This window comes from Vipera ursinii, assembly GCF_947247035.1.
Source record: "Vipera ursinii genome assembly, chromosome: 1".
NCBI lineage: Eukaryota > Metazoa > Chordata > Lepidosauria > Squamata > Viperidae > Vipera > Vipera ursinii.
This window is the reverse complement of record NC_139512.1, coordinates 289,112,014-289,133,707: the sequence shown is the minus strand read 5'-3', so window position 1 is coordinate 289,133,707 and position 21,694 is coordinate 289,112,014. Positions and strand designations below refer to the sequence as shown.

The 21,694-nt window shown below is 34.8% G+C and overlaps 1 protein-coding gene across 1 annotated transcript in view; it reads right to left on the bottom strand.

Moving 5' to 3' along the window:
* The window catches only part of SDCCAG8 (SHH signaling and ciliogenesis regulator SDCCAG8), a 123,962-nt gene that overhangs the window by 79,350 nt on the left and 22,918 nt on the right, over positions 1 to 21,694 (bottom strand). The window contains exons 5-12 of the mRNA XM_083349909.1: positions 20,247 to 20,369; positions 18,859 to 18,990; positions 17,716 to 17,780; positions 16,211 to 16,399; positions 14,696 to 14,834; positions 10,934 to 11,086; positions 7,995 to 8,129; positions 5,503 to 5,619 (exon numbers count right to left, since the gene is read on the bottom strand). Of these exons, the coding sequence (XP_083206035.1) occupies positions 5,503 to 5,619; positions 7,995 to 8,129; positions 10,934 to 11,086; positions 14,696 to 14,834; positions 16,211 to 16,399; positions 17,716 to 17,780; positions 18,859 to 18,990; positions 20,247 to 20,369 (1,053 nt within the window). The remainder of the gene's footprint in view (positions 1 to 5,502; positions 5,620 to 7,994; positions 8,130 to 10,933; positions 11,087 to 14,695; positions 14,835 to 16,210; positions 16,400 to 17,715; positions 17,781 to 18,858; positions 18,991 to 20,246; positions 20,370 to 21,694) is intronic.

Genomic DNA, 21,694 nt, shown 5'->3' with positions numbered 1-21,694 from the left:
TTTGTCTAGGTTGGGCAGGGGATTGGACTACAACACCTCCAAGGTCCCTTCCAGCCATATGATATAATCCGAGTTAGAATTCACTAATTCAATCAGAATTTTCAATAATATTTTGCTCTTTCTGGATAGAATGTACAAGTTTGAAATCTGTGGTAACATATTATAATAGTTTCATACTTAATAGATGACTAATTTTGAAAAGTAGTGGTAGGTATTTCTTTATTTATATCATTTATGTTAAATGGAACTTTACAGAATTTTCCCTCATTGCTATATTGTAGTACAGGTAATCCTCATTTAGTGATTACCTTGTTTGGCAACTGTTCATAGTTAACAATGGTGATGAAAAAGAAACTTTAGAACCAAAAGGTTAAAATTTCTGACCTGTTCAGGTCTGTAAAGCTGAAGTAAGATAATAAGCAAACTGCAGTTTCACTTATCAGCTGCTTTGCTTAATAACCAAGTTATCAATCCCAATTGTAATCACTAAATGGGGATCTTTACATATAAAAATAACTGAGTGAATGAGGTATCATTAATATGCAGTTAACATGAATTTATACATGTCCATTGAGAAAGTAGGGCCTGGGGTCAGAATAGGACTGGATCAAAGCCAAATCACTGAATTGAGTTTAGTTAATATGAGGTATCTACAATTGTCAATGCATAAATGCTCTCTACATGGGGCTACCCTTGAAGACCACTCGGAGGCTCCAACTGGTACAGAATGCAGCCGCGAGAGTTGTGTTGGGAATTTCCCGACACTCCCATGTCACACCTTTGCTCCGCGAGCTGCATTGGCTTCCAGTTGTCTTCCGGGTGAGGTTCAAGGTGTTAGTAATGACCTACAAAGCCCTACATGGCATGGGTCCGGAATACCTTGGGGAGCACCTGCGGCCGGCGTCAACTTCCCTCCGCCCAGTACGCTCCCACAGAGAGGGCCTCCTCAGGGTGCCACCGGTCAAAGAATGCCGACTGGTGGCCCCCAGGGGGAGGGCGTTCTCTGTGGGTGCACTGGATCTTTGGAACCATCTTCCGGTCGAGCTCCGGATGGCGCCCGATCTCCGCTCCTTCCGGCGCGATCTTAAAACCCATCTCTTTGAACAAGCTGGCCTGGCCTGATGGGACGGGGTTGGATTTTATAAATGGATTTTAACTGTTAATCTGTATTAATTTATTATGGGCACTGTTTAATTACTTTTTAATAATTTTTAATTTTTGTATCTTGTTTTTATGTATTGCCCTGTTCACTGCCCTGAGTCCTTCGGGAGAAGGGCGGTATACAAATTAAATAAATAAATAAATAAATAAAATAAAGAATGAACTAATTTACTGATTTACATTTTTAGAATGCTCCTTTATTTTTGGTAATGGAAAATCTTTTAGCAATTTCAGGCGTTACAGACAGAATCTCAGTTAGCAAAGCCAGCTAACCTCAATCATTTTGACTCTTAATCTCCAGATTAGATTATAATAAGTAGACTTTGCAGAAAAGTTGAAAATTGAAATTAGCAGAAGGTACAGATGAAAAAATGCTAAATGTATATTGTTCAGGTGAAATAATTTTCAGACTATGGTCTATTTCAAAATATTAATGCTAAATCTTAAAACCCTTTATGACTTGGGAATAAAGAACTCCTCTATTCAGATGTCCTTGTCCACTTGCTAAAATGATCTGTACACAATAATACTGACTGAATTAGACAGTAAATCTCTTCAGTTCTTTAAATTAATTAAAGTCACTATGGAGAAAACTTTTCCAGCTAATTGAAAACTCTTGTATCCTTTTTTATTATACAAGAAACCTGAGATTCCATTATACATAAAAGGCTTGGACACATTCACCTCTAAAGTATCTCGATAAACTATTCATATGGAGTATATATCAAAGAAAGTGTAAAAACAAATGTAATCTAATGTTTGAAGTGCACTGTATACAGGGTTGGTGACTTCAGGCTAGCGAGAACCATAATTTAAATACAATACAACTGCCTTACAAGGACATCGAGAGAACAGGCACGTATCTGTTAATTTGGAAAGGCTGGAAGAAAAAGCTGAGAAGTCTGGGTTCCTTCTGGGTTCATACTGACTGCAAACTCCCAAAGAAAAAAATAAAAGTTGAGCTTTCATCGAGGAGGTACCATCCTCAAGCTGATGAATGTTTTAAATGAAGAAGAAGGGAAAGGAAACCCAAAGGTGCTTTTTTAGGAGGCAACCAGACTTCCTTGTTTTTCTTTGAAAATGTTTTGCTTCTCATCCAAGAAGCTTCTTCAGCTGATGATTGGTGGGGTCGAATGGCCTCAATGACTCTCTAAAAGAATACAAATGACCAGCTGTCTGCAAGGAATACAAATCCTTCCATTCCCCACCATCCAGTTAGAGCTGAAGAAACTTCTTGGTTGAGAAGCGAAACGTCTTCAAATAAAAACAAGGAAGTCCAGTTGCCTCCTGAAAAAGTAACTTTGGGACAACCATTACCTGGATGACTGAGAATCTCCATATACAAGGGAAAGAAAAGTTTCCTTTGTCATACTTTATTGGACAAAGCCTGGTATCTAGGCCTTAGTTATTTTAGCAAGACCTATTTTGGAACTGCTTATAATTCAAGATTCGGCTATAGTATAGCTGAAGTTCAACCAATCAATTCAAATATGCAGGGTAGGTGCATATCTCGGCTTGGCTCCACTCTTTAAACCCTGTTCTGCACATGTGCGCATGTACATGCATGCGCACACATTTTCTTGCGGCTCCCAGTTTTTCCTTTTGTGAGGGAACCGGTTCCAAGTGGCTCTTTCACTGTTTCAGGTTGCTGACCCCTGAGCTATACAAAGCCTATTCAGGCTAAAACCAAGTAATTCTTTAAAATTAAACTAGCTGAGGATTTAGAAAAACTTATAGTCACATACAAATGATAGAAATAATTAAAAACAGAGAAGGTCTGGGCAGTAGAAGTCTGAATTATTTTACATGGAGTCATTGAGTACTTTGTACAAAGCAGGTTGGTCCTATTGCAGGGCAGACACTTCAAGCTGCAAATACAAAGGGGCAAGGAGGTGAAACAAGTTATCAGCAAACACAATTGTTCTGTTGCTGTATCAGTTCTATGTAACTAAAAGAGCAAATTCCTCTTACATGTAATGAGGAGTACTCTTCCATCTCTGCTTTGAAGTTAAAAAATGCAACTTTGTTGCAGGGAGAAAAATGTTTTACCATTCTTGTAAGGATCTTCAAATATTTAGCACTTCCATAGCCATCTGAGCAGTGATATAAATTTGATCTTAACTGAATTATGAAATGAAAATTAAGCATGAAAGATTTCAAAAGCATCCCAGATCATTGCACTGAGGTAGGCGACGCCATTCTCCATTTCCCTGAAGTATTTCCAAAGTGCAAAGCTATAGATGTGTTTGGTTCCATTTTGGTAAGACATTTTATCCATCCTTCTCAGAATGGAAGTTTATACGAAAGAAAGAAAGAAAGAAAGAAAGAAAGAAAGAAAGAAAGAAAGAAAGAAAGAAAGAAAGAAAGAAAGATAGATTGTATAGGGTCTATAAATAAAGGCAAAAAATATGTTTTGACAACATTTATTCATGTTTTAGATGGAAACATTAGAAGTCCTTTCTTTTGTTATAAATATGCCTTTCCATGGACTTCCACTACTTTTGCCCAGATCTCCATTTACTAATATAATGAATTTCAAATGGAGTTCACTTTAGAGAGGCTTTGAAAATTCTAATTGGTACAGAATGCAACGGCAAAGTTTTTAAAGTTAAATATGAACATTCTATAAATTTCTCCTAATTATGCATTTTTTCAACAATTATTTTTTCACCATGCCTACTGCATGCAAGGAAGTTGACAAACCATTGAAGAAATGCAACAGAACAAACCTTACTTCAAAAAGTATAACAAATTTTTGAGGAATTGAGACAAATCCAGCTATTTTTACATGCCACAGAGAATTATTTATGTCACACCTAAACCATCGTTTACCAAATGCTGTTTTAAAGGACAATGGACTGGATTCTTTTGCACATCAACAGAGCCCTGTTTTTCCTCTTCTCATACTCCCTAGGTATTTAGGAAAATCATTAGAACATTCCATAAATATGAAGAGCATTAATTAGTATTCCCATCTAATCTTCACTTCTTGTTATGGATGTCTAACACATTTGAGACGGTAATATCAATGCATGATATCTAAAGCCTTCAACATTCAATTGTAATGCCTTTATATACCTATGTATACTATGCCAGCATTCTGTGTACAATCTGAACATATCATGTCTTATATATTTATTATTATTACCATGCTGATAATACCATGGCGTAGAAAAGAAATTCTTCAATTGTTCTTATAACTTTTTTTAACCTTTCATCCAAAAATTAATCAGTATGTTTACAGGCCATTCAAATGTGTTGCCCATATTTCTAAAACTATTCATTTTATCTTAATAAAGAAGATTAAACTGTTTTATTTGTGCCCCACTAGGCCTTGTGGAGGTTGTGACAAACTTCTGAAGTACTGTACTGGTTTGAAGTGACTGCACCCTTAGATTGTACTTTAATTCTGCTTGATGCATTCATTTTTAACTAACCCCTTCTTGCAACCCATTTCAGCCCCACCACAAAGCTTTTCCTGAGGACTGGGAAATCTTCTAGAAGACTATGCCATGCAATAAATTGCAGTAAGCAGTGAAAGGCATGGATATTGTATGCTCTCATTTGTGTGATTTGAAAGTGCTTGCTACTGGACACAGCTGAGTAGTAAGGATCCAAAAAGACTGTTGGAGAGAAAAGAAAAGGTCCTGATTTGTAGTTTAATTTAATTTCATAAATACTACAAAAAATTTAAAAGAACATCAGCTGTTTTAAACGGTAATAACATGATTATTTTGAAAATAAAGTAATTCAAACAATTAAATATTTCGTTGTTTCTTTGTTAAATCATATTTCCTTTTCGAGCGAATAAATATCTCTGGGTTTCTTTTACATGTAGAAGTTATGTTTAATACAGGATTCCATAGGTTTCACTACAAATGTATATATAGTTCAACTACTTCATGTATAATTAGTTTAGCCCAATATTAATAAACTTCCTTTGTATGAGACAACAAACAAGAAAGTCTTGAAAATATCTGATATTAATCAGCAGTTAATTGACTAGTTTAAAATTTAATTAGTTTTTATTAACTTTAGAATACAAAAATAAAATTTATTTCATGCTTAGGAATGCAAGCAGTTCAGGAAATAGTTGGATATACTGTGTTAATTTTTTAGATACAACAAATGACTATATCATAGAATAAATATACACACAGACAACGTTCATGCATGCATGAAAAGGGTATGTTAAGATTGGAAGGAAAAAATCTCTTATCATAAAATATTTTACTAGTACTAAAATATAATGCATTGATTTCTTTTCAGAAGAACCCCCTCACAATACTTATTAGGAAGGAAAAACTCATTTTTCTACAAATTGCGAGTATTCTCTCTTACCTGATCTTTAATTTCATGTTCCCTTATTGTTTTTGTCCTATACTCCCTGTGCTCCTTTTCTGCTTCATCCTTCTTCATTTTGGTCTGATTCAATTCGTAACGTATTTCTCCACACACCTGTTAGATCAAATAGATAACATCCTGCAGTTTTAGGACTCCACAAAGTAGTATTTGTTTAGAGGAGAACTTTTGATGCCCTCTAGTGACTATATTTATTATTTCATCATTTGCAATGCATTCTGTAAAGTTTTTATATGGTACTCCTATTTTTAAAAATGATGCTTTAGAGCAGACATGCCAAACTCACGACATCACGTGACGTCGTTAAATGTATTGGGGCAGTTTTGCCATTGCCGGCAATGGGGTGGGCGTGGCTTCCGGATGACGCATCCGGCCTGTAGGCCGGCAGTTTGATACCCCTGCTTTAGAGGGATGCTCTACATAGCAGCCCCAGATCTCCTTGTCCCATTATTATTTTTTCATTAGTGGCCATATAGCCAGCAAATTCACTGTTGCTGTTTAGTCCAAAATATATCCATCATTAATCAACTCCAGAAATGCAGAGATTATACAACAAGCATAATCCATAGGCAATAAGAATTAATCAGTTATTTTTAAGAGTAGTAGAGGGAAAGAGGGAGGGGAGAACGTATTCCTATTTATGAGGTAAGAGGATGACATCCCATGTCACTATGTTGAAGGAATTTTATTGTAATGTAACTGGAAAGAAAATGATTATATTTCAATTTCTATCCCAATGTAATTGCAACTCCTTCTCCCCCTCCCATCCTCAGCGCAAAAAGAAAAAAATTTCTAGGAAAAGAAAAGTTGATGGAATGGGGCACTTTTTGAAAACAAGGAGAATTCACAAATATTTCATACATCATTAAGATACAGAGATTAGAATTCTCTTCACACCATATAACTCTGAGGTGAACAATTTTTTCTTGTGGGACCTTCCTTTTTCAGAAAAAGTATCTAAGATTTGCAGGACTATATGGAAGTGATACAATGACATTATCACTAATCGATAGGGCTGAAATGTTACACCCTTGATTAATTAGGAGGCTTTAGGTGATTTACACAAAATTGTCATTTACTTAACCTATTTAATTCAACAAAAAGGGCAAAAAATCATATACCCAAAATTACAATTTTGATGCCAAATTTAGAAAAAATAGTGTAAGGGGCTCTGGTGACCAGATAAATGAACTGTGATCGAATCATATAGGATAGATGCAAATTGGCTACTCTTAGCTTAAATTAGGGTTTATATTTTAAGGAAAGTGCAAATCTTTTACCCAGACAGTGTTTCTCAACTTTGGCAAATTTAAGATGGGTGGACTTCAGCTCCCAGAATTCTCCACGGTAGTCAGGATAGTCCACTGGGGAATGCTAAGAGTTTAAGTGCACACATTTTAAATTTGCCAAGATTGATACTTGATCCAGACAATGGATAACAATAAATGGTGCCACTTAAAAAAATTCTGTCATCAGACTTCAAAATGTTTGAAATACTGCTGATGTTAGATTTGTTCTTCGCTGGTATCTTTTTCTCTTTGCTATTTCAATCATTAGAACTTCTTATATTCCACTTTCAGCAATGTTTCTCCATCACAGTAAAATAAATACTAAGAGTAATAGGAGTTAATTTTAAAAATATTAATAGGAACGCCAATCAGTAAGAAACACTTTTCCTTACAAAATTAGCCCCTTTCATTATTAAAAAGTAGGAATATGTAATTAGAATGTATTAGGATAGGAAGGCTACCCTTTAAAGGGCAAAATTTAAAGAATAAACGTTATCTCTAGTAAGAACTAAAAAATCAATAAAGTAGATGTGCATCATAATAATTATAATAATTAATCTGTAATTGCACACAATTAAAATGTTCCTATATTTTTAATCTCTAAGTGAAAGGAATTTAAGAAATTTGTTTGAAATATAACTTTTACACATGTTAAAGCTAAAGCAAATAGAGGAATACAGTAAACTAAAAAAAATATGCATTGCAATGTACTGCAGTCAACATTCTGCTTTGCTGTCAATCCAGCTTGTAACAATATACCAGAACCAACATCCAGATGAAGGATCTATCAGGATAGATTCTGACATGGGCTGTAAGCTGATACTGACTTTGTTTCAGCAACCAGCTTCTTGAAATCGAAGACTTTTGAAGCTGGACTCTTATTCAGCTACAGACCACATAAAATATTGTAATGTTACGTTACTGACAATAAGTTTAGGTTTTTAGTTTTTTATTTGGCGCTTACTTGCAAAGCTATTTATTGACCGAACTTACTGTAAATCCTCTGCTACTTTTCCTTTGTGCTGGCAAAGCTCATAGGCCCTCGCTGCATCAGTTATTTATTTAGATATCCAATTTATTTGCCGCAGTTCAAACGAGTCTAAGCTGTTAAAAGTTAATTTATATAGTTTAAGTGGGAGCTAGTGAAAACCGCCTCTTCTGTATTTTCAAAAACTATTCTACCTTATTCATTTCCATTTCACGAGAAGCACGGTGGTTCTGAGCTTCTTCCAGCTGATTAGTGAGGGAGAGCTTTTCCCTTGTAATCCTGTCAATCTGAGACTCCAGACCAGCAACATTCTGAGATAACGACATTACCTGAAATAAAAGATAAAGACATTACCTGAAATGACATTTGCAGGCAAAAGGTTATGTAGATAGGATTGACTTCGCTTCTAAAAGCTGGCAAACAAGGTTTCATTCTTTGCAACTCGTATATATTCCTTCCATCAAATGCCTGTAGGAGGCCTAAATTGATGATAATGCAATCCTTTATTTAGCTGTTATTATTTTGCACTTTGATAGGGTCAACTGCTCTGCCTGAAAAAGTTTCTGATAAATTCATTCAAAATGAAATTGGAAATCATTATTTTATTGGGATTGCCAGAATTTTACCTGTTGTATAAATAACAAAATGAATACCCTGCAGAACATATTGAAACTTTTAGTGGCCCAATATAAGAATATTTAATGTAGAAAGTACTGTCTGTACTATAATGAAAGTAAATAAATGTTATAATAATAATTAAAAATCAAAACATGTTTTAACAACTTGAAATCAAATGCTGGAACTACATTTAAAACAATGAGGTTTTCAAAATGGCCAACGCTTTAGTTAAAAAGTTTTTTAATTAAAAATACAACAAATTAAGCATAAATTAAAATAAAACAAGTTATAATCACAATATGCTGACAAGTACAAGGATGTGCCATTTCCAGGTTGTTTAGTACGTAAGATTTTTAGCTGCAAATGTTGAGTAAAAAAAATACTTCTGCCATAACATGGGTTAACAGTAGATTAAGATTTTTTTTAATTTTGCTATCTAATTAACTGCAATTTAGAGCTAATTAATAGAGGCCAATGTTTGAATTCAATTTATAAATTATTGATAGGATTGCATGGTCCTTGCCCATCTGACTAAAAGGCTAAGAGTTAGTAGAAGCAAATCTTTTGCAATGGCAGTCAGAAATGGTAAATGAGTGTTTGGAGGTTAGGTTTAGTATTGGTATATTAGGGTCCTGATGCTTGAATTAGTATGTTAATATATTACTAATATTACTAATATTTATATTAATAAAAATGCTGCTTAAGTTTTAAGCCTCTTAATTTTACTATAAGCCTCTTATAGTAGAACTCTGTTGTATTGGCTTCTTGTTGACGTGTCTTTTGGTGCCATATGCTTGACTGATAACAGCCAGACAACCCTGGCTCAACGATTCCATGTTGTTTAAGACATGACATTCCAGTTGGGAAAAGTTAGTGGATTATCAAAACAAAAGGCTTGATTATTATTATTTGTATCTTCTATACATAACAAAGGAGAGATAACTTCCTTCTCTGTTGAGCAAACCAAACAGATAACTATAGTAAATATATAGGCCAAAACTATGCTAACAGCCATTGCCCTCCAAACATACAAACACTGGAAATGTTCAGAATGATTAATCCAGAATCTTGCTGGGGGGAAAAATGATAAAATGCTGTCACCCTCATAACAAAAGTTAAATTTTATGATCTTTCTTTTCTTAGCCAGTCTTTGTTTATTCGCTACCTTTCTCAAATCTCAACCCTTTGATTTAGTTTAAGAAATTGACTCAAGTTATCTGATTACATATAATTTGCTTATAGGGTAGTTCTGTTTAATTTTATAGAGTGAACATTTTATTATTTACTTTATGGATAAAACTCCTACAAACCATGGAGATAGTTTTCCATGATCCTACCTAACACCATTTCCAATTTATCCTAGTTTGCCACATCTTTCTGTGACTCACTTATTTTATAGATAAAAATTATTACATTTTATATTAAGTATCTTTATCCATCAGTAAACCAACCACTACGCCTAATGACATACTTTGTTATTATAAGTTTGAATCCAATCTATTTCTCTCTCTGGATTTCTGTATACAAACACTTTATACCCATGAGCTTTCAACACCAAGACTTTATTCTGGGTCAAATTAGCAAATGACCACCAATGAGACAGCTATGCTTTAGATTTCTGGTTAAAATAGTAACTTATAACCAAGATTTGACCAACTGTACATTTGGTTTTTCTTGCCTTTCCATATTCATATTCTTCTCCATATTCAGTAGATTTACTGTCTATTGTTTTTGAAGCTAGAGGATAATTTTACAATTTTTAAAATGCTGTATTTGAGGGCTATAAGTTCTGATAGATCATAAGGCTGGGATTTTCAGCATTTTTCCAACTTTTGTTCCTGTTGTTAAGTTTCATGTATACAGTAAGCCTGTGCCATTAAATTTCAGTAGAAGAAATCTCAGAAGAGTCCTGAAGTCAAAATTTTAAATTATTTTTTCTTGCCTATCCAATTATCAAATTTCTAGGCTTATTCCAGTTTCAATTCCAAAATGACTCTTTGCCACTCACCATGGATTAGCAAATGAGCAGAATGACCAAGCAATTTCTTCTACCATAAAGCAAATGAATTTAAAGACATCTTACATCTATTTTATTCTTTCCTATTAAGTTTACATGCCTCTTCTGCTATCTGTTCCCTATCATATTTGTTAAATGCAAATCTGAGAAAACATATCGAATTAATGAGTAAGGATTACATATTTCTCAAATAATAAAACAATAGCAGTGGGTAACACTATATATTCCAAGCTTTATTTAAAACTTCCTTACACCATTTCATAGAAACAAATTTGTATAACAGGAAATTTAGATATACATAATAACTTTTTGGAGCTAAGCGAAAGCTATTTAAACATATAATCAAATAGCTCAAGTGTTTAGAACAGTGTTTTTTTCTATTTTTTTATTTTTTTAGAATGACATAACAAGAATTCATAAATGTAAAACCTATTTAAAAACAACAAGCAGATACCAAAATTGCTTGTACTTCAAAGTAATTAAAAGATAGGAAAATACCAGTGATGATAGGTTTTCTTTTTCTTTCTTCATTTCTTCACGAACTGCTTCTCGCTCGCCAGCTCTCTTATCTAGCTGAAGTGCTAACTCTTTTTCAAGGCGATCTTTCTGTCTCTCCATTTCATTTTTAAGCTGTTCACATTGAACTAAAGCCTGTGGAAATGATGAAGACCACTCTAAGATTTGTAGAACCAAATTATATGTTCTTTTAATATAAGGCAAACATTAAATTTTGGGGGAAAAGGAAATTAAAGAAATATGTAAGACCGCTTAAATATGCTGTCACTAATATTTAAAGATGCATAGTGTATTTAAATTTATAAGTATACAATATACTTTCAATATCCACAAAACAATTTGTCACTCATAAGTGAATGTTGCCCCATTTTACGACCTTTCTTGCCACAGTTGTTAAATGAATCACAGCAGTTGCTAAGTTAGTAACCCGGTTGTTAGGTGAATCTGGCTTCCCCATTGATTTTGCTTGTCAAAAGGTCTCAAAAGGTGATCGCATGACCTTGGGATGCAGCAACGGTCATCTGAATTTTGATCACATAATCATGGGGAGGCTGCAAAGGTTGTAAGTGTGAAAAATGGTCATAAGTTACTTTTTTCAATGCCGTTGTAACTTTGAACTGTCACTAAATGAGCTGTTTTAAGTCGAGGACTACTTGTACTTTCAAAGAACTTTAATTCTGTGATAATGCTGGTGGTGTCTGTTCTAAATACCTATTCACATTTCACAAGAAATATTTTGATTTCACATTTTGAAGTATATATATCAGATAATGACAAGAAATAAAGGGGCATATTTTTAAATAGAGATGTGAATGTACTTTATCTCATCTTCTCATCATACTTCTCAAGCATATATTTTGTTCTAATCCGAGACCAAATTTACAAAATTACTCAATTTAAATGTTATTTTCTTATGTGACATTAGTATTTTAAATGAAATATTATTAGACAGGCAATTATTTCTCAAATCCTGTTTGAAACATAATCAGCCTTAAAAGAAAGCATATCTATTCTTCTTGTTTGACAGTAAAGAAATGCTGATGAAAGAAATGATCCTCAATGAAAGAAATGCTGCTCTCATTAATCATTAGCTTGTCATTAAGAGACCTTCCAGCCATTATTTTTTATATTTTGATTTTTCAAGACAATCTGCAAAAATATATTTAATATTATTGATGTATTTTCTAGACTTTTATCCCAATCTTCCTCCAGAAGCAAAAGTGACATACAAAGCATGCTTTCCTCCAATTTTCCCCTACAAGAACAACCCTGTGTGGTAAGTTAAGGTGTCAGAGAAAGCGTGTGCTGAGGTGTTGACATTTCCATGGCTGAGAGTGAATCAGAATCTTGGTTTCCTTGGCCCAGGCATGTCAAACTTGCAATGTCATGTGACGTCGCGTGATGTATTGGGACTTTTTCCCCATTGCCAGCAGTGGGGTGGGAGCAGTTTCAGCGTGACACATCCGGCCCATGGGCCGGCAGTTTGACATGCCTGCCTTAGCGCCAGTCAAACACCTTAGCAAGTATGCCACAACAGCTTTCCGATTTTACAGATTCAGTGCAAACCTTTAAACCTATACAGCCTTTCAGTAGTTTTCCAACAATCACATTTTGTTTTCTTTATTGATATTAAAACATGACATTTGATAGGTAGATAATTGCTACCTTAAAAACATATATTTCCATAAATTTTTGTTTGTCTGTTTGTCATCTACAGATACTAACTGAATATAAATTATTCTAGGCCAAAGTGATTCTAGTTTCTACAAATACGCAGACTCAACTCTGAAAATGAAGAATACATGCACAAGCACACTGCTAACTGGATTCTTTCAGAGTATACCTGAATTCCATTTGCACAATACAGTTTTGGTCCCTTAGAAAAATAATGTTTGTTTCCAACACAAATTCCTTTCAACTAGATGCAATATATTAATTACACAGCAGATGGCAGTAGTTACCAAGGTAATAAATCTAAAGCAGGCAACATCTAAAATAAGCTTTTTAACTTACATTAGAAAAGCTCTTTGATACTGTTTCCATAGCACTTCATTTTCAGTGCAAGGTATGAAAACGTAGTTCTTGAAACTGAGGAGAGAGAAAATTCACTTCTAGGCTAATGGGTCACTGGCAATCAAAAACAATGCGGCTATTCCAACTCTTCCTCTTTCTGACAGATCATAAATGGGAAGGAGAAGGAGTTGGAAAAAGGGATTTCAGCGTATCTGAGACCAGCTCATGCCATTCAACTTAATGGCCATTACATAGGCTGTATGAATACAGGTAGTTTTTGACTTATGACAATTGGGACCAGAATTTCCATTGCTTAAGTAGGGTGATTGTTAAGTGAGACTGGTTTTTGTCATAGTTGTTAAGTGAATCACTGCAGTTGTTAAGCAAACCGTGTGGTCATTAAGGGAATCCAGCTTTCCCCATTGACTTTGCATATCAAAAGTTGGCTGGAAAAGTCACAAAGGGTGACCACATGGCCCTGGGACCATCAAAATTTTGATCACGTGATTGTGGGGATGCTGTGTGACAGTTTAAGTTACTTGTTTCAATGCTGCTGTAACTTCAAACAGTTGCTAAATGATTTGTAAGTCGAGAACTATTTGTAAATACATGGATTTGTCTTAACTGCCTTCCAATCAGTTTTTTATTATGTGCCCCAGTTCCTTGTCATTTTCTCCATGGCTTGCATGAGTTTATCCACCTCAATCTCATCTTCACCATTCACATATTTTCCAAACTAAAGGCCTCCCCGGATCGACTTTGGTTACCTTTTTTCTGCACTTTTTCTAGTTCTACTATTTACTTTTTGAAGTACACCAACCAAAACCATACGTTGTAACTTAGATATGGCTAAACCACATATTTTAGAGGGCATTACAATGTTTGTTTTTATTAAAACTATGAGCCTTCCAACTCCTCAGTGACTTTTGGATAAAAAGAACATCTATTCTAAAATGATGGAATATAGAGGACCTGTCAGCCTTATCACGTACACCTAACAGCAATCCAACCAGATAAGCTAATTCTAGTGTATTATAAAGCTATGCTACAAATCTTGCCAGTGTGAAAGTACAAATCACCCGATGTCTTTTCAGCCTATGAAACAAGAAGGGTCCCTTCTTAGCCTCTCTCTCCCACCCTGCTGAAATCCCAGAAAGAGATGATTTAAAGGAAAGGCCTTTAGCCAGTTCTTGGGGGAGTACACGCAGAAACAGTTTTAAAATTACTTCTTCTATCACTTTTTTCTTTGCTCCTTTGAGCAAAGAATCTGGCCACAACCATTTTCTACCTAGGTGTAGCCCACAATTCATAAAACCCTTCATGTCTATTGTACCCAAACCGCTACCTATAGGTATAGGGAGTTACATTAAACCTGTATAGGATTATCTCTTTAACATGGTAAAAGATCATGGATGAGGAATGAGAGGTGCATTTATGGATAGAGCATTTCAAACGTTTATTTGAAAGTCAGTCTAATAATAGAAAGGAGTTTAGGCAGCAAAGTAATTTTTCTTTAGTACATGGACCACTTAGTACTATTCACCAAACATCATCAAAGATATTAATGGATTAGGACAGAGTCCATTAAATCTAGGATTCAAAGCCTAAAGTAGCCAGCAAGATGCCCCTCAAAAGCACATAAACAAAGCATTACTTTCAGCCTTCTTGCATATTGTAAATGGCAGACACAATTTCAGATACCTAAACTATTGTGTCTTTGCACAATTTTACCTTGGTTCTTTCCAAATTAGCTTCTTCAGTCATGTGTACTGCTTGTTTCACTTGTTCATAATCTTTGCATTCCCTCTGTTGCATTTCATTTAAGTTTATTCTTATTGTAGAAAGGGCATCCATTAACTCATCTCTCTCTCTTTAAAAAAAGAGAGAAGAAAGATCAATACATGAGACAGGTAGGAGATACTTCAGCGAGATAAAGAGCAACATTAACATTTAGTAACATTTCTAAGGTATTATACAGAAGAGATTGCATTAGATTTATACCAGGTTTTGTTTTGTTTTTTTTAGAAAAAATAGGCAGACTTTGCCACATCTTTACATGTTAAGTTGTAAATTAGCAAAGGTTCTACAATAAATAGTTTAGATTCCAGATCGGGAAGGGATAACCTGGGTATAGCCACAGCACCCTTCCAAAGACCTCTCCCCCACCAATTGCTGCTGAAAATAATTAATTTCCAGCTGCTTTTTTGGATGGAAGGACAGTTTAAGGGTAGAGAAGGAAGAAATTTGTCTCCTAGAAGGTTCCTACTCCCATGCCCATCAAAACCAAACAGAAAAAAAATTAGAAAAAATATAGCTCTATTATTTTCAATGATATTATAGCATGAACAGAAAGCTTCCTATAAACCTGCAGATTTTCATAAGACTAAATTGCAGCCGCCCAAGCCCTCAAAGATTGCCTAAAATAAGTAGGAATAAATAATACATATATACATATGCAAGATCCAATCTGGGTCAGTCATTGGGACCAGAAATATAGACTTCCGAGCTTTTGGACCAATTTCTGACCTATCCTTCGGGAATTCTCTCTACCAGAATGTGTGCTTTGGGCTATTCTATGCATCTTATTTATATGGTGCTTGGTTGGGTGTGGTTTCCTGGGACATGTACATGCCTTTGCTTGTAATACATATATGGCAGACAAATTATTTGTACAGCTGTAGTTATCGTCAATTGCTTATAACTCTGATTTCAATTGTTAAATACGATGGTTAGAAAACAGAGAAAATGAAACTGGGGCAGATCCTCATTCCGTTGGTAAAATCCTACTGTTTATTTCTGAATCACCTTTTTTTGCAATCAATGATTCCCATTTTTTAATCACATATCCATGTAAACATACCATTTGTAAAGTATGGATTGGATAAACCTAATGTAAATGTAAACTTAAACTTATATTTACTTGATGGCTCCATTCATTCGGTTGGGAGTATAGATAAATACTGAGCCTTTTTAGGTTCTTACCAAGCAGAAGTGCTGTATGAAGACGTCTTGTTCCGTTAAAGGAAAATGGAAGCTGTATGTGAAATGGAGCTTAGAGACTCATTTAAAAACCATTCCACAATCAAATAAAGCACTCTATTAAGAGCAGGAAGATACTCTTAAGAGGAATAATGCTTTTGTAAAGATTCCTTACAATTGCACTAAAAATACTGATTTTCATGAAATGTTTTGTTACAATTGTTATACTCTGGGTTTTTTAAAATTCAGAACTGTCCATCTGCTTACTTTGTTAGTCTTTCAATGGTTTGCATATGGACATTTGAATGAGTCTGGGAAAGAACTGCTTCATGCTGTGCACAATTTAAGCAAAGACCACCAGGCCTATTAGAGCTATTTGCTGCATTGATCAAATGCTGATGTTTTAATCTTCCGCTCAGCTCTTCACAGTTTTTTTGGGACTCTGATAAAGCTTTTCTGCAACAATAACAACATAAAACCATTATAAACATCATACAAGTTTGGAATACAATAATGATTGGAAAGCAACCTAACTTTTTTTTTCTTACTGCTTTAAACTCTCTAAAGGACCACAGCTTTGTGCCACATTAAAGAACAACCAACTTATTATCACATAAACCTTTCATGGATCACTATCCACATGATCAGATGCATAAAATATTTCCTGAGTAAAGGTTACCATATGTCAGTGAAGGCTGAGAAAGAGGGAAGAAAGAATAGCGAAAGAAGAACTGAGATGCAAAAATAACAGTGACAAATAAAAAAGCATCACTCCAGTATTACAGAGATATTTTTAAATTAAAAAGCTGGATAATGTGTATCTAGAGCATGATAAGAAAGCTTGGTCTCTATTTTAGGATTTAGAAATTTTGTGTGTGTGTGTGTGTGTGTGTGTTTAATGAAATGAATTGAGTGATAGTATATTAAACAGTTTGTATGTTTATTTGCCCACTTCAGATCTTGGCAGGAACCAGCTGAAACAGGTCTAGTTAATCCACTTACTTCCTCCAGGGCATTCATCAACTGCACACCAGCCTCCTTTTCAGCAACATTTTTTAAAAAGGGAAAGTTAGAGACAGGGTGATAGTTAAATAAAATTATTAGTTCCAAGGATGGCTTCTTAGGAAGCAGTTCAGGAAATACTGTCCCATTCCTTAAAGAGGCCAACACCACAGCGCCAAGGATCATTTTTATTTGTTTTGTGGACGCTTTTACAGTTTTAATGTTTTTTTACATTGTTTTACTTGTTTTAGAATTTTAGAATTGTAAGCTACCCAGAATCACTTGGATGAGTTGGGCAGAAATTGAATGAATGAATGAATGAAATTACTGTGCAATCATAAAATAACCATGCTGCAAAATACAAAGACCCAAATCTTTCACAAATAACAAATATTTTTAAAAATACTATTTTAGTCATCAGAGGGACATGGAGGAACTGAAACAAGCTTTTTATTCCAATCTGAAAGTTTTATCTGTATAAAATGGCAGTATGGTTGTAACGTTAGGGATTTTTTCCCTCTAGATACTGATTGAAGCTTTGCAATAACTTAGTAATCTTACTAGGGAGGCAACAAACATACATCCAAATACATACAGAAACAGACTCATTATTAAATTATAAGGCACATGTCACAAACTTTTTAAGAGCACAGGAAAAAAATAATGTGATTTATTTCTACTGACTTATGGACATATATAATGAGGCAAAATGAAACACTTTGATAGAGGCATAAAGCATCAACCTAAATATATATATATACTTTTTTTACCGTAAAGATTGGATCTGAGCTTCAAACACTTCAGTCTTTTCTTCATGAAGATATTTTAGTTTCTCCTTTAAAATAAAATTAATACTTATCATTTGTTCAGTTATATATAAGACATAGTTAGGATTGCCAGGGCATCAGCAAAATTTTAGCAATCTATCTGTCTGTCTTCTTCCATATGCGGGATAGGGTTTCCTGCCTGAGCAGGATATTGGACTAGAAGACCTCAAAGGTCCCTTCCAACACTACTACTACTACTACTACTACTACTTACTACTACTACTACAACTACTACTATATTAAAGTTATAAAGGCTATCTGACTCCATTATGACTTTGGATACCAAACCTGCACTAGCTGAAAATGGAATAATTTAAATTACACAGCACCCACTATGCCCACCTAAGAATAAAATTATGTACTCATATACTAACTCATTTTCATCATTATTAGGTCCTGTGCAAAGCACATTGGGCAGCAAGTGTTTTCCAAAGGTTTCGATCATTCTCAGCATCGACTAACTCATTTTAACAAAGCATTACTAACTATTGGGGATTTTCTGATAAATTTTCTGTCTAGGTGTTATTATTGATTAGAAATGCCAGAAACTGAAATACGGCTCTTATACAGCACATAGAACTGTAAAATATAGATCCACTGAGTTAAGCTTTAAATGCCCAATCAAATTGCTTAGGGATTTAGATGATCTTTTTTTTTTTTTGTAAATTTCCAATATTTAAATCACAAGTTTTTTCTTAACCTTTTTAGAGAATTAAAATTTAACATTCAAAGACAAAATTAAAGACATACTTCAGAGAAACATGATTTGATAAATGGTTATTTTAAATTATCCAGACTTTGTTTTTCCTGCAATGTTGAAAATTATGATCCTGCAGCAGGAATATGTGCAGGAATACAGAGCACTGACTGTATCATGTGTAATATTCTGATGCGTCCTCTCTTGAGATCTTGTTTTTATTTAAATTTAATGGTTTTAAATGATTTTTGTAGAAAATACAGGAAAGTTCAACATAAAATAAAATGCAGCAAAACTGCAAAATTAAAATTTAAAACATAAAACTAGAGCATTTTACCAGAATGCTAAATTATTAATGCTAAAATAATCAACATTTTAAAAATACTGACCAGTTCCTGTTGCCACTTTTCCAACTCTAATGTAGGTGCCTTGGCTTGCTCAGTGACATGACAAGATGCTTTAGCAGCTCCACAAATATGAGAATGATCACCATTTATACCACCAGATTTTGAGAGAAGGGTCTGAAACAAATATCAACAGTGAATGTGCACCTTAAAAGCATATACACAGCACACACACTGAAGATATCCTATAAATTTACATGAAGTTTGTTACTGATCTTGTTATATTTATTCATAACAAGCTCAATAACTAATGATAATGATATAACTGTGTGTGTTATAGTATTAATATAGCAAATTATTGAACTATTTCCTTCCATTACAACATCATCTCTGCACCATTTCCGGATCTTTCCTAAGAGCTTTATGACTTACAGGAGAGTTTTAGTTTTCATAAAGAGATCAGGACAGAAAAACAATGTTGCACAAGTGAAATTCTGCTGATAAAATGAGTGAAAGCAACCATTAATTGTCACTATATGAAGCCATTAAAATATATACTTAAACAAAACTCTGCATTTATTAATTTATGAAGACTAAGTTTATTTCTATTTATTTCTATTTTCAGTGTATCCTGTTCTACAAGATGATACTTTTAGTGATAAACGAAACCTATCTGTATGTCCTTCACATTTAGAAAACTTAAGGGCAGAAGGCTTTGTCCGAATCAATGACTCAAGTGCCAATGGAGGAAGACAAACAAATAAATCCAACTGAGTAAGAGCTATTGTCAGGCCTATGTCATCACAATACAGGTGGCAAAACCTTGCTATTTCTCCACGCTTATTGCATTTTCTGATATCACCCAGCAGCCCTATTTAGAGTAACCTGCTTCATAGTCAGGACAGGTTGGGCCTCAGGATCATCTGCAAGACCATGATAAGAAATATTCATGCAATCTTACTTGAAGTTGGATTCTGATTGGGCAAGTCCAACCCAGTTGTGATGTTACCGGTATCTAGACTAAGCTTGATTCTGTTATGTCTGAGGACATGGTTAATGTCCTTCTGTCTTTTAGTTTGGCTATCTTTATGTTAGATTCTGACCTCTCCTTCAAACAGAAACTAGTTAGCTCTTTACCCAAAATGTTTTAACAGATCCTACCTAAAGCAGGGGTTTGGATTAGATGATTTCTGAGGTTCCTTTGAGTTCTTACTATTTTATAAAAAGACGAAAAATTAAATTAACTCTATCCTTATGAATGCTATGTGCAATACAGATCTATTTCTCTGTTTATATATCTGGTAACATAAGCTACAGGTATGTGACATATTTTGATGCATTATTAAATTTCCTACAGATTGATTTCTTATTAAATAAACTTTTAAGACTATGTTTTCATTTAAATTCGACATTTTAAATTCCATAGAACTTACAGAGGCATTGATGACAGTTTGCTCTCTCAAAGTCTGCTCTGTTTCCATTTTTAGATTATTTTGTAGCTTCTCATTTTCAAGTACAACAACATGTATACGTGCTTTCAGTTCAGATATTTCTTCCTAGAAAGTTGAGTATGCATATTACAAATATGTTATTATTTAAACACAGAATCAGTGCTCCTGACAAACATAATGACAGAAGCATAGTTAACATTTAATTTTGCATAAAAATTTGTATCAATGGAACCATAGCTAAAATTACGGATTACAAAGCCATTACGGATTAGAAGGTGACTCCATCGAGATGCAAGGACGACAGACTTCCTAAACAAACTGAATACATTTTTTGTAGATTTGAGGCATCAAATAGCACTCCTGCTAGAAAAGCCGTGCCCCATCCTGACGAGCAAGTGCTAAGCTTTGATGTCACCTCTGTCCGGAAAACACTGCAGAAAGTTAACATTCGGAAAGCAGTAGGACCAGATAATATCCCTGAACATGTCCTTAGGGAATGCGCAGATGAGCTGGCTTGTGTTCTCACAGATATTTTCAATCTCTCATTGCAGCAGGCAGTGGTCCCATCGTCCTTTAAGACGGCCATCATCTTGCCAGTGACAAAAAAGTCCACAATTACAGGCCTTAATGATTACCGCTCGGTTGCTCTGACATCCACCATTATGAAATGCTTTGAGAAGCTGATAAAGGACATTATTGTATCCAGCCTGCTGCCAGCATTTGACTTGCTTCAGTTTGCCTACTGACCAAATCGCTCTACGGAGGATGTTATTTCTTCCGTTCTCCATCTGAGCTTGAAGCACTTAGAGGAAAAAAATACTCATGTGTGTTTGTTGTTGTTGACTTCAGTTCAGTGTTTAACACAATCATTCCCCAGCATCTAGTAGACAAACTAGGCCTTTTAGGCTTAAACAGTCCTTTGTGCAACTGGATTCTTGATTTTCTTACCCCCAATATGTGTGAGTTGGAACAAATACCTCTAATACCATTTTCTTGAGCAGTTTCTCCTCAGAGCTGCGTCCTAAGTCTGCTGCTGTTCACCCTGTTGAGCCATGACTGTTGTGCTAGGTTTGCCACCAACCATATTGTGAAGTTTGCAGATGATACAACAGTAGTGGGTCTTATTCATGATGACAAGGTGGAAGCTTACTGCAAGGAGGTTAAGGGGTTGGTGAACTGATGTAAGGAAAACAGCCTAGTTTTAAATACCGGAAAAACCAAAGAGATCATTGTCAATTTCAGAAAAGGCAGGCACAGCCACACTTCTCTGTGCATTAATGATTCACCTGCGGAGATGGTTACCAGCATCAAATTCCTGGGTGTGCAGCTAATAAGTAGGCTGGCTTGGTCGCTCAACAGTGAGAAACTGGTGAAGTGGGTACAGCAGTGCCTGTATTTTCTGCGTTGCGTGAGAAAAGCACATCTTCCTT